General features: G+C 44.8%; 1 protein-coding gene across 1 annotated transcript in view; it reads left to right on the forward strand.

Moving 5' to 3' along the window:
* The window catches only part of BCAS3 (BCAS3 microtubule associated cell migration factor), a 464753-nt gene that overhangs the window by 352110 nt on the left and 100332 nt on the right, over positions 1–12311 (forward strand). Inside the window, exons 18-19 of the mRNA XM_070931996.1 lie at positions 6431–6596; positions 8788–8888. Of these exons, the coding sequence (XP_070788097.1) occupies positions 6431–6596; positions 8788–8888 (267 nt within the window). The remainder of the gene's footprint in view (positions 1–6430; positions 6597–8787; positions 8889–12311) is intronic.

Genomic DNA, 12311 nt, shown 5'->3' on the forward strand with positions numbered 1-12311 from the left:
ACTGACTCTGTAAACCGCTTAGAGAGGGCTGTAAAAGCACTGTGAAGCGGTATATAAGCCTAAATGCTATTATTAAGGCTATTTATGACCATGGGGCAATATGCTGATATCGTAAACCACTCAGAGCATTGTAAAGTACTATGAAGCGGTATATAAGTCTAAGTGCTATTGCTAGTGCTATGAGAGGGACTTTGGAGTCCCAGTGGTCAGCCCCTTAAATATGAGCCAACAGTGTGCCGCAGCTGCCAAAAGAGCCAACCCAATCCTAAACTGCATCAACAGAGGGATAGTCTTGTGGCCCGTAAGCGGCCTGTGCAGCTACTAGCTGATTCTGACAGCGAGGAGGCTGGTGTGGTGCTGCGCCAGCAGCCTGTACAACTGGCACTCGAGTCGGACAGTGAGGAGGCTGGAAAAGAAGTGGTGCCAGAGGCAGGGATTCAGCCAGGGCCTTCAGAACCTCCAGAAGCTCCCATGGGTGAAGAGGACGAAGAGGAGGAGCCTCTTCTCGACGCATGGGCATGCAGAGCTAGCAAAAGGCAGGAGTGGCTCCTCAGGAGGAGGTCTCCTCGAGAGTAAGGCTTGGGGCTAATTGGCCACTCCCTTAGCCTATTTAAGGAGGAACACCGACTGAAGCAATTTGCAGGGAACAACTTAGTTCACATACCTTCGTGTCTTGTCTTGCTTATCTTATCAGCTTCCTGCAAATTGCTTCTGGGCATTTTGCCAACCATAGTAAGCTTTCAGTTATTATTCTTTCAATTCTTGGCGGCTGTTAATGCAATTAATTAGCAGCCGTTGTTGTAAAAGACTGGTTTATTTAGTAAACTAAGGTTTGAACGGACTTTGCGTGTGTTGCGTTCTTTGGGGTCCGTAGCTGGGGCAGAACAGATAGCCTCAAGATCACAAGAAGTGATAAAACTGCTTTTATACTGCACTAGTAAGACCACGCTTGGAATATTGTGTCCAGTGATAAGGTTGTTCCCCACTTTGACACTTTTTCACAAGGCCCTGCTTTTGTCAATGGACCCGAGGACCCCAGAGTGGGATGGTGCCCATCGAACGGATCATTCGATTGTTGTTGCCGTTGGTGTAGGGTGGGTTTTGTTCTTTTATGGGTAGCCCTTGACTTGCAATGGTTCGTTTAGGAACGGCTCAAAATTACGACGGCACTGAAAAAAGGGACTCAACAACCAGTTTTCACACCTTTGCAGCATCCCCATGGTCACGTCATCAACATTCAGATACTCGGCAACTGACTCCTATTTATGACGGTTGCGGAGTCCCAGGGTCGCGTGATGTCCTTTGGCAACCCTCTGACCGGCAAAGTCAACAGGGAAGCCAGATTCACTGAACAACCGTGTCACTGACCGAACAACTGCAGCGAATAGAGTAGAGTAGGAATAGGAATAGGAATAGGAATAGGAGTGGAGTGGAGTGGAGTGGAGTGGAGTGGAACGGAACGGAACGGAACGGAACGGAACAGAATAGAGAATAGGATATGGAGTGGAGTGGGATAGGATAGGATAGGATAGGATAGGATAGGATAGGATAGGATAGGATAGGATAGGATAGGATAGGATAGGATAGGATAGGATGTGGAGGAGTGGAATGGAATAGAATAGCATAACACAGAATAGAATAGAGAATAGAATAGGATAGGATAGGAAGTGGAATGGAATGGAATGGAATGGAATAGAATAGAATAGAATAGAATAGAATAGAATAGAATAGAATAGAATAGAATAGAATAGAATAGAATAGTGGAAAGAAAAATGGAATGGAATGGAATGGAATGGAATGGAATGGAATGGAATGGAATAGAATAGAATAGAATAGAATAGAATAGAATAGAATAGAATAGAATAGAATAGAATAGAATAGAATAGAATAGAATAGTGGAAAGAAAAATGGAATGGAATGGAATGGAATGGAATGGAATGGAATAGAATAGAATAGAATAGAATAGAATAGAATAGAATAGAATAGAATAGAATAGAATAGAATAGAATAGAATAGAATAGAATAGTGGAAAGAAAAATGGAATGGAATGGAATGGAATGGAATGGAATGGAATAGAATAGAATAGAATAGAATAGAATAGAATAGAATAGAATAGAATAGAATAGAATAGAATAGAATAGAATAGTGGAAAGAAAAATGGAATGGAATGGAATGGAATGGAATGGAATGGAATGGAATAGAATAGAATAGAATAGAATAGAATAGAATAGAACAGAACAGAACAGAACAGAATAGAATAGAATAGAATAGCAGAAGGGACCTTGGAGGTCTTCTAGTCCAGCCCCCTGCTCAAGCAGGAAAACCTATACCATTTCAGATGGCTGTCCAGTCTCTTCTTAAAAACCTCCAGTGATGGAGCACCCACAACTTCCGGTGGCAAGCTGTCCCACTGGTTAATTATGCTCACTGTTAGGAAGTTTCTCCTTAATTCCAAGTTGCTTCTCTCCTTGATTAGTTTCCACCCATTGCTTCTTGTCCTGCCTTCAGGTGCTTTGGAGAATAGCTTGACTCCCTCTTCTTTGGGGCAGCCCTTCAAATATTGTAATATTGCTAGTCCTTCTTTTCTTTAGACTTGTTTCCGGCTCTAGGGGGCAGTGCTTATCTCCATTTCTAAGCCGAAGAGCCAGTGCTGTCCGAAGACGTCTCGGTGGTCATGTGGCCGGCATGACTAAACGCCAAAGGCACACAGAATGCTGTTCCCTTCCCACCAAAGTGGTCCCTATTTTTCTACTTGCGTTTTTTTAACGTACTTTCGAACTGCTAGGTTGGCAGAAGCTGGGACAAATAACGGGAGCTCACTCCCGTTACACGACGCTGGGGATTCGAAGCGCTGAACTGCCGACCTTTTGATCGACAAGCTCAGCATTTTAGCCACTGAGCCACCGCGCCCCTTCTTTAGACTAGCCCAACCCAAATCCTGCAGCCGTTCTTCAATACGTTTCATCCTCCAGGCCTTTACGTACTTACTTACTTTATTTAATTTATATACCGCCCTACTCCCGAAGGACTCAGGGCGGTGAACAGCCAAACCGTAAAAATACATAGATACAAAATTTAAAAACAAAGTAAAATCGAATTAAACAATTTGGCCCAGACTGATTAAAACACCCCAATCATTTAAAAACCAATTAAAATTTGCAGAATTAAAAAGAGGGAAAAGATTAGGCCAGGCCCGCCTGGTGGAATAAAAAGGTCTTAAGAGGGTAGCGGAAGGTGCGCAGATCCGGGATCCTCCGTATCTCTTTGATCATCTTAGTTGCTCTTCTCTGAACTTTTTCCGAACGTGGTGACCAAAATTGGTTGCAGTACACATATTGGGGATTTTATTCTCATACGCCACCCGGAATCACTGAGAGTGGGTTTAGGGTGGCCATAATGAATTGCCAGAAATAAATAAACAACCGCTTCCGAGTTGAATGAATAAATAAATAAATAAATACCCGCTCCCGATTTTTCATTTTCATTTTCATTTTATTAAATTTGTATACCACCCTACTCCCGAAGGACTCAGGGCGGTGAACAGCCATAAAATAAAACATATAAATACAAAATTTAAAATAGAGATAAAACAAATTAAATAAATTTGGCTGAACCATTTTAAAACCCCAATTTAAAACCGAATTTAAAATTCCCATTTAAAAAGAGGAAAAGTTTAGGTCAAGCCAGCTTGATGGAATAGGAACGTCTTAAGCGCGCGGCGGAAGGTACGCAGATCCGGAATCCTCCGTATCTCGGGGGGAAGCTCGTTCCAGACAGTAGGTGCCCCCACAGAGAAGGCTCTCCCCCTGGGGGCCGCCAGTCGACATTGTTTGGCCGACGGCACCCGGAGGAGCCCCTCTCTATGGGAGCGTACTGGTTGGTGGGAGGCTATTGGTGATAGCAGGCGGTCCCGCAAATAGCCAGGTCCTAAGCCATGGAGCGCTCTGAAGGTGATAACCAAAACCTTGAAGCGCACTCGGAAGACCACCAGGAGCCAGTGCAGCTCGCGCAGGAGAGGCGTTACATGGGAGGGCCACGTCGCTCCCATCACCACCCGCGCAACCGCACTCTGCGCCAGTTGGAGCCTCCGGGTGCTCCTCAAGGGGAGCCCCATGTAGAGAGCGTTACAATAGTCCAGTGAATTTGAGCCCGAAGCGAGGGATAGTCAAAGCTGAAGCGCTGCCTGGCTAGTGGCCAGCGAAACCGAGGCACGAGAAATTCAAGAGTATAAACGCAGGAGCGTTTTGTAAAAGAATCCAAGGTTAATGTATTCCGGATTGCATTTTTTTTTTTTTCTGGGAAATTCCAAAAATAGCGCATCATTTCTCAGCGATTCACCTTCCCGAGAAGAGCGGTAGTATTAGTCGTCGTGCTGATAGATTTTTGTATTTATGTAAATAAATAAAATTGACGTGCAAGGCGTCCGCGGGATGCTGAGTGATAGGAAGCGCTGGGCAGGCAAAAAGGGATCAATTGGCACAGGGTGCAGGGTGGAAATGCTGACTTTTGAAAGCCTGAAGTGCAGGGAGTCCTCGACTTATGACCACAATTGAGCCCCCAAATGTTTTCTGCTAAGCGGGACAGTTGCTAAGTCAGTTCCGCCCCCTTTTACGACCTTCCTTGCCACGGTTGTTAAGTGAATCACTGCAGTTGTTAAGTTAGTCACCCGGTTGTTAAGTGAATCTGGCTTCCCCGTTGACTTTGCTTGTCAGAATGTTGCAAAAGGGGATCGCGTGACCCATAGGCAGGGGTGAAATCCAGCAGGTTCTGACAGGTTCTGGAGAACCGGTAGCGGAAATTTTGAGCAGTTTGGAGAACTGGCAAATACCACCTCTGGCTGGCCCCAGAGTGAGGAGGGAATGGGGATTTTGCAGTATCCTTCCCCCAGGAGTGGGGAGGGAATGGGGATTTTGCAGTATCCTTCCCCCAGGAGTGGGGAGGGAATGCGGCTTTTGCAGTATCCTTCCCCCAGGAGTGGGGAGGGAATGCGGATTTTGCAGTATCCTTCCCCCAGGAGTGGGGAGGGAATGAGGATTTTGCAGTATCCTTCCCCCAGGAGTGGGGAGGGAATGGGGATTTTGCAATATCCTTTCCCCAGGAGTGGGGAGGGAATAGGGATTTTGCAGTATCTTTCCCCCAGGAGTGGGATGGGAATGGAGATTTTGCAATATCCTTCCCCCAGGAGTGGGGTGGGAATGGAGATTTTGCAATATCCTTCCCCCAGGAGTGGGATGGGAATGGTGATTTTGCAGTATCCTTCGCCTGCCACACCCACCAAGCCACACTACACCATGCCCACCAAGCCACGCCCACAGAACCGGTAGTAAAAAAAATGTGGATTTCACCACTGCCTCCGGGGACACTGCGACCGTCATAAATATGAGTATTTCGAACACGTGACCCTGGGGATGCTGCAACGGTCGTAAGTGTGAGAAACACTCATCAATCAATTTTTTCAATGCCGTTGGGCCTTCCAATGAATGGTTTGTAAGCAGCGGTGGGTTTCACATAATTTTACCACTGGTTCGCCGTGCACCGAAAATGTGAGCGCATGCACGCGGGTTAGAAAATAGGAACCTGGTGGTGCAGTGGACTAAACTACTGTTAAAGTAGCACTTATTTTATTTATTTATTTATTTATTTTATTCAATTTATATACCGCCCTTCTCAAAGTGGACTCAGGGCGGTGCACAGCCAGAACTAAAATACATAACAATACAAAATTTAAAATTAATTAAAAGAATTATATACTTTGGCCCGAATTAAAACAATGCGAATTAAAACCCATTAGCAAATTAAAACTAAACAATTAAAACAATTAAAAACTAAAAAAGGGGGCGGGGTTCACGCCAGCCCTGCTTGCTGGAAAAGAAGAGTTTTCAGGGCACGGCGAAAGACCCGGAGATCCGATATCCTTCGTACCTCCGGGGGCAAATTGTTCCAGAGGGCAGGAGCTGCCACAGAGAAGGCCCTCCCCCTGGGGGTCGCCAGCCGACATTGCCTGGCCGACGGCACCCTGAGGAGTCCCTCTCTGTGGGAGCGTACTGGTCGGTGGGAGGCTATCAGCGGCAGAAGGCGGTCCCGCAAATACCCAGGTCCTATGCCAGCTGCCTGCAATTACTGCAAGTTCAAATCTCACCAGGCTCAAGGTTGACTCAGCCTTCCATCCTTCCGAGGTAGGTAAAATGAGAACCCAGATTGTGGGGGCAATAAACTGACTTTGTATAAAAAAAAGAACACCGCTGGGGGGGGGGCGAAAGCCCTACTAAGCAGGTATATACAAAAGTATGAAGGCTATTGCTTAACGCATTGTAAGCCGCCCTGAGTCTCCGGAGAAGGGCGGCATATAAATAAATAAATAAATAAATACCACCACTGGTTGTAAGTCAAAGACTAGCCGTCAACCTTCCGTCTTCTCGTTCCCCTGCAGATCAATCCAAGCAGTTCCTTGTCGAGTCCTTGTACATCATCAGCTGCTATGGGACTTTGGTGGAGCACGTCCTGGAACCCCGACCTCTCAGCACCACCGCTAAGATCAGCGATGACACCCAACTGGAAATGATGACCTGCCCGCGGGCCAGCTGGACCCTCGTCAGGTAGCCCCCCCCCCCCCCCCCCCGGTTCTCTTCCGACGTTCCTATTTTCCTGTTGAGTTTCTCTTTGACCGAGTTTCAGGCGTCTTTGGTGCGGTTGATGGTGCTACCCAAACTCCAGAGGGAGTATAAATCTATGGAAAAGAAGACTCTGGGACTCCTGGGCGACACATTTCGCCCAGAGATAACTCAGTCAAATGGTCCAATTTTCATCCCGTCTCTTGTTTTTGCATCCTGCAATCCTGACTGAAGTCGTCGGAAGCGAAACGTCTTCAAAGGAAAAACAAAGGAAGTCCAGGTGCCCTTTGAAGAAGCACCTTTGGGACGACCGTGACTTGGATGACTGAGAATTTCCATAGACGTATAGCACCAATGAAGTTACTTAGTTGGGTAATGAAACGTCTGCAAAAAAACAACCAAACTCAAGAGAGCACCAAGGAAGCCATATCTCTCTATCTGTCCATCCAACATCCATCCATCCGTCTATCTATCTATCTACTGTATCTATCTATCTATCTATCTATCTATCTATCTATCTATCTATCTATCTATCTATCATCTATCTATCTACTGTATCTATCACCTATTTATCTACTGTATCTATCTATCTATCATCTATCTACTGTATCTGTTTATCATCTATCTATCTATCTATCTATCATCTATCTACTGTATCTATCTATCTATCATCTATCTATCTATCTATCTATCTATCTATCTATCTATCTATCATCTATCTACTGTATCTATCTATCTATCTATCTATCTATCATCTATCTATCTATCTATCTATCTATCATCTATCTACTGTATCTATCTATCTATCTATCTATCTATCTATTATCTATCTGTCTGTCTGTCTGTCTATCTATATCTATAGATGATTATCTATCTATCTATCTATCTATCTATCTATCTATCTATCTATCTATCTATCTATCTACTGTATCTATCTATCTATCTATCTATCTATCTATCTATCTATCTACTGTATCTATCTATCATCTATCTATCTACTGTATCTATCTATCTATCTATAGATGATTATCTATCTATCTATCTATCTATCTATCTATCTATCTATCTATCGTCTGTCTGTCTGTCTGTCTATAGATGATTATCTATCTATCTATCTATCTATCTATCTATCTATCTATCTATCTATTTATTGGTCCTTAAGTGAATCCTGCCTCCCCCATTAACTTGACTTGTCACATGACCCTGGAACAGTGCAACCGTCATAAATACGTAACAGTTGCCAAGCGCCTGAATTTTGGTCAGATGACCGTGGGGACACTGCAGCAGTCATAAGTGTGAAAAACAGCCATAAGTCATTTTTTTCAGCAGCCATTAAATGAATGGTCGTAAATCGAGGACTTCTTATATCCTGTTTCTTGCTGCAAGGAAAAGAGATCACACCACACTCTCAGGTTGATATTGAGATGAAGTTTCTTGTCATGGCTCTCTGAGCTTGGTTGCTTTCTCGCAGACGTTTCATTACCGAATTAGGTAACATCATCAGTGTTAGTAAGGAATGGGGTTTGCTCTCAATTTATATTCCAGGCTTGCCTTGTCAGTGTTTCTTGGGTCTTCCTGGAAGGAAGTAGGTTCTCTGGCAATGCTCAAGGCCCTTCTTGGTCTGCAAAAAGTTCTAGGTTCAGTTCCGGAGTCTCTACTTGAACAAAAAAAAAATGGTGTAGGGTCTGCTTGGACAGGGGGTTGGACTAGATGACCTACAAGGTCCCTTCCATAATCTGTAATCTGTAAATCAGCGAACGATGGGAGCAGCCACCCGAAGGAAGCCCTCAAATGTTCAAAAACAGGTAACGTTGAGCTAGAAGGACAATTTGTCTGGCACGGAAGGAGGTTTTTATCCAAGATGGTCCCTTTTTCACAAAAAAACCCCACAAAAAGTGTCAAGAATAGCCCGGGTGTCTCCTTGCGAGTTAGCATTTTGCACAGGTCCTTTTAGAAAAAAAAAACACAGAATTTTGAAGACCCCATTACCCCTTATCCCCCATCTGTCTCGAAATATTCCACGCTCGGAACAAGTGACTTTAAATAATTAGAAACACGGTATTCTCTTGCATAAATAATTGGACGTGATGACACAGATGCTGATTTCCCCCCTTCCCCTCCCCCCCCGTCGTTCTCTTCCAGCTTAAATATTAATATTCTTGTGTTGTTTCCGCAGAACTCCCCAGTGGAATGAACTGCAGCCGCCTTTTAACTTGAATCACCCTCTGCTCTTAGCCGCAGATTCCGTGCAGTGCTACCAGTATCTCCTTCTTGGCTGTGAGTATCACGAAACGGTCCTTTTTTTTTGGGAGACCCAATGCGTGATGTTCTGCCTTAGTGTTGTTTCTTTTTTTTTTAAGAAAAAGACGAATGGAATTTGGTCTGTAGCTTTCCCCCCTTTTCACGTGACACGTAGACCTCGACTTAACAACCACAATCAGCAGAATAACAGAACAACAGAGGTGGAAGGGACCTTGGAGGTCTTCTAGTCCAACCCCTACTCAGGCAGGAAACCCTACACCGTTTCAGACAAATGGTTATCCAACATCTTCTTAAAAACTTCCAGTGTTGGAGCATTCACAACTTCTGGTGGCAAGTTGTTCCACTGGTTAATTGTCCTCAATGTCTGGAAATTTCTCTTTAGTTCTAAGTTGCTTCTCTCCTTGATGAGTTTCCATCCATTGCTTCTTGTCCTGCCCACAGGTGCTTTGGAGCAGCCGTCACCAACTGGTAGTCCGCAGAAAAATTATTTGCATTTTTTATATTGCACTAAATCAGGGGTCCTCAAACTACGGCCCTTGGGCCGGATACACACTTCTTACCACACAAACAGTAGTTGGTTAGAATAACAAACTCACTCTGGTTCACAAACCACGATGGTAGCAGATCCATCCAACCGATGATAGCACAATGGTTGCAACTCCACACACAATGGTAGCATATCATCAACTGAATACGTTACAGTACCTTTCTTAAATACGTGTACAACTAATTACAGCATGACTCAGCATTACAATGATTCAGCAGTAAAGCCTTAAAGTCACACTATACATATTCATATTAAAGTTACAGTACACATATATTGCCTGGACAACTTGTTAGGCTCAAACCATATCCTAACAGCGTGCAATGAGCGTTTGTGTTGCTGCAGAAAGTCTCCCCCTTTGGGGTCTTTTTGTGTGGGTCGGAAGGGGGCAGAAATTCTGACTTGGGGTCTGCTTCAGCCTCCTGGTGCGGGGGCTTTGGGCGAAGGCTGGAGGGAAGCGTCACTAGTGGCGAAGAGCTGGAGGGCCTCGTTCCAATGGGACTGCATCATGGCCTGGAACTGGCTGACCATCTCAGCCCGCTGAGCCTCCAGGCGGCGGTACCTGGCCTTGCATTCCTGCAGGTCTTCCCTCTGCTTGGAAAGCCTATGCTTCTAGTCCTCAGTGAGGTGCTTCTGCTGAGCCTCCTTCTCGGTCAGATCCAATTTGAACTGAGCTGTTTTGCCAACTCTTTCTCGTGGTGGCTGCTTAGTTCCAGCAACTATTTCCTGCTGGGGCCCTAAGGAGCCCGGGAGGGCAGGCGAGGAGTGGCTGGGAGGGGAGGGATGAGTAGAGGCCAGCGATGTCATGTGAGTGACATCAAGTTGGCCACACCTGTCCAGTCACATGACCACCTAGCCACGCCCATCCAGCCATTCATTAGGCAGATCGTATTAGTGGTCCCCAGGATTTAAAATTATGAATTTAGTGGTCCCTCAGGTCCAAAAGGTTGGGGATCCCTGCTTTGGAGAATAGTTTGACTCCCTCTTCTTTTTTTTTTCTTTTTTTTTTAATTTGATTTATATGCCGCCCTTCTCCGGGGACTCAGGGCGGCTTACAATGCGTTAAGCAATAGCCTTCATTCTTTTGTATATTTTATACAAAGTCAGCTTATTGCCCCCACAAACTGGGTCCTCATTTTACCTACCTTAGAAAGGATGGAAGGCTGAGTCAACCTTGAGCCTTGGAGAGATTCGAACCAGCAGAAATTGCAGGCAGCTGTGTTAATAACAGGGTGCACTAAACCACTGTACTATCAAGGCTCTTTCTTTGGGGCAGCCCCTGAGATATTGGAAGACTGCTATCATGTCTCCCTTAGTCCTTCTCTTCATTAAATCGAGCCAATTGTCTCATTGCTAAGCAAGACAGTTGTTAAGTGAGTTTTGTTCCATCTTGCTCCATCCTGCCACTGTTGTTAAGTGAACCACTGCAGTTATTAAGATAGTAACACGGTCGTTAAGCGAACCTGGCTTGACTTTGCTTGCCAGGAGGTCCCAAAAGATGATCACACGAACCCTGGGATACTGGACTTCACATAAATACAAGTACTCCTTGACTTACAACACTTCATATAGTGACCGTACTGAAAAAAGGGACATGACTGTTTTCAACACTTAACAACCATTGCAGCTTCCCCACGATCCTCTGATCAGAATTCAGATGCTTGGCAATTTTTTTTTTTTAATTTGATTTATATGCCGCCCTTCTCCGGAGACTCAGGGCGGCTTACAATGCGTTAAGCAATAGCCTTCATTCTTTTGTATATTTTTTATACAAAGTCAGCTTAGTGCCCCCACAAACTGGGTCCTCAATTTACCTATCTTAGAAAGGATGGAAGGCTGAGTCAACCTTGAGCCTTGGTGAGATTCGAACTTACAGTAATTGCAGACAGCTGGTGTTAATCACAATGCTATTAGTCTGCTGAGCCCCTTGGTTATTTATGATGGTTGAAGTGTCCCGGGGTCACCTTTTCCAAGCAAAGTCAAGGGGGAAGGCAGATTCACTTAACAACCGTCTTACTAACTTAACAGCTCCAGTGATTCACTTAACAACTGTGGTCGTAAAATGGGACAAAATTCACTTAACTGCTCTCTCGTTTAGCAACAGAAAATTGGGGCTCAACTGTGATTGTAAGTCAAGGATAAGATGATCAAAGGGATAGAATCAAGATCACGTGAAGTGTTAATACCACTTTATAAGGCCTTGGTAAGGCCACACTTGGAATCCTGCATCCAGTTTTGGTCGCCACGATGTAAAAAAGATGTGGAGACTCTGGATAGAGTGCAGAGAAGAGCAACAAAGAGGATTAGGGGACTGGAGGCTGAAACATATGAAGAACGGTTGCAGGAACTGGGTATGTCTAGTTTGATGAAAAGAAGGACTAGGGGAGACATGATAGCAGTGTTCCAGTATCTCAGGGGCTGCCCCAAAGAAGAGGGAGTCAAGCTATTCTCCAAAGCACCTGAAGGCAGGACAAGAAGCAACGGGTGGAAACTAATCAAGGAGAGAAGCAACTTAGAACTAAGGAGAAATTTCCTGAGAGTGAGAACAATTAATCAGTGGAACAACTTGCCTCCAGAAGTAGTGAATGCTCCAACACTGGAAATACTTAAGAAGATGTTGGATAACCATTTGTCTGAAGTGGTGTAGGGTTTCCTGCCTAGGCAAGGAGTTGGACTAGAAGACCTCCAAGGTCCCTTCCAACTCTTTTATTCTATTCTAAAAGCCTGGAGACTAAACCATACGAAGAATGGCTGCAGATTTTGGGTCTGGCTAGTCTAAAAAGAAGAATTAGGACTGACATGAAAGCAGTATTTCAGTCTTTGAGGGGCTGCCACAAAGAAGAGGGGGTCAAATTATTCTCCAAAGCACCTGAGGGCAAAACAAGAGATAATGG

Source organism: Pituophis catenifer, unplaced genomic scaffold (assembly GCF_029215685.1).
Source record: "Pituophis catenifer annectens isolate HBS135680 unplaced genomic scaffold, rPitCat1.0.hap2 SCAF_1, whole genome shotgun sequence".
Taxonomy (NCBI): Eukaryota; Metazoa; Chordata; class Lepidosauria; order Squamata; family Colubridae; genus Pituophis; species Pituophis catenifer.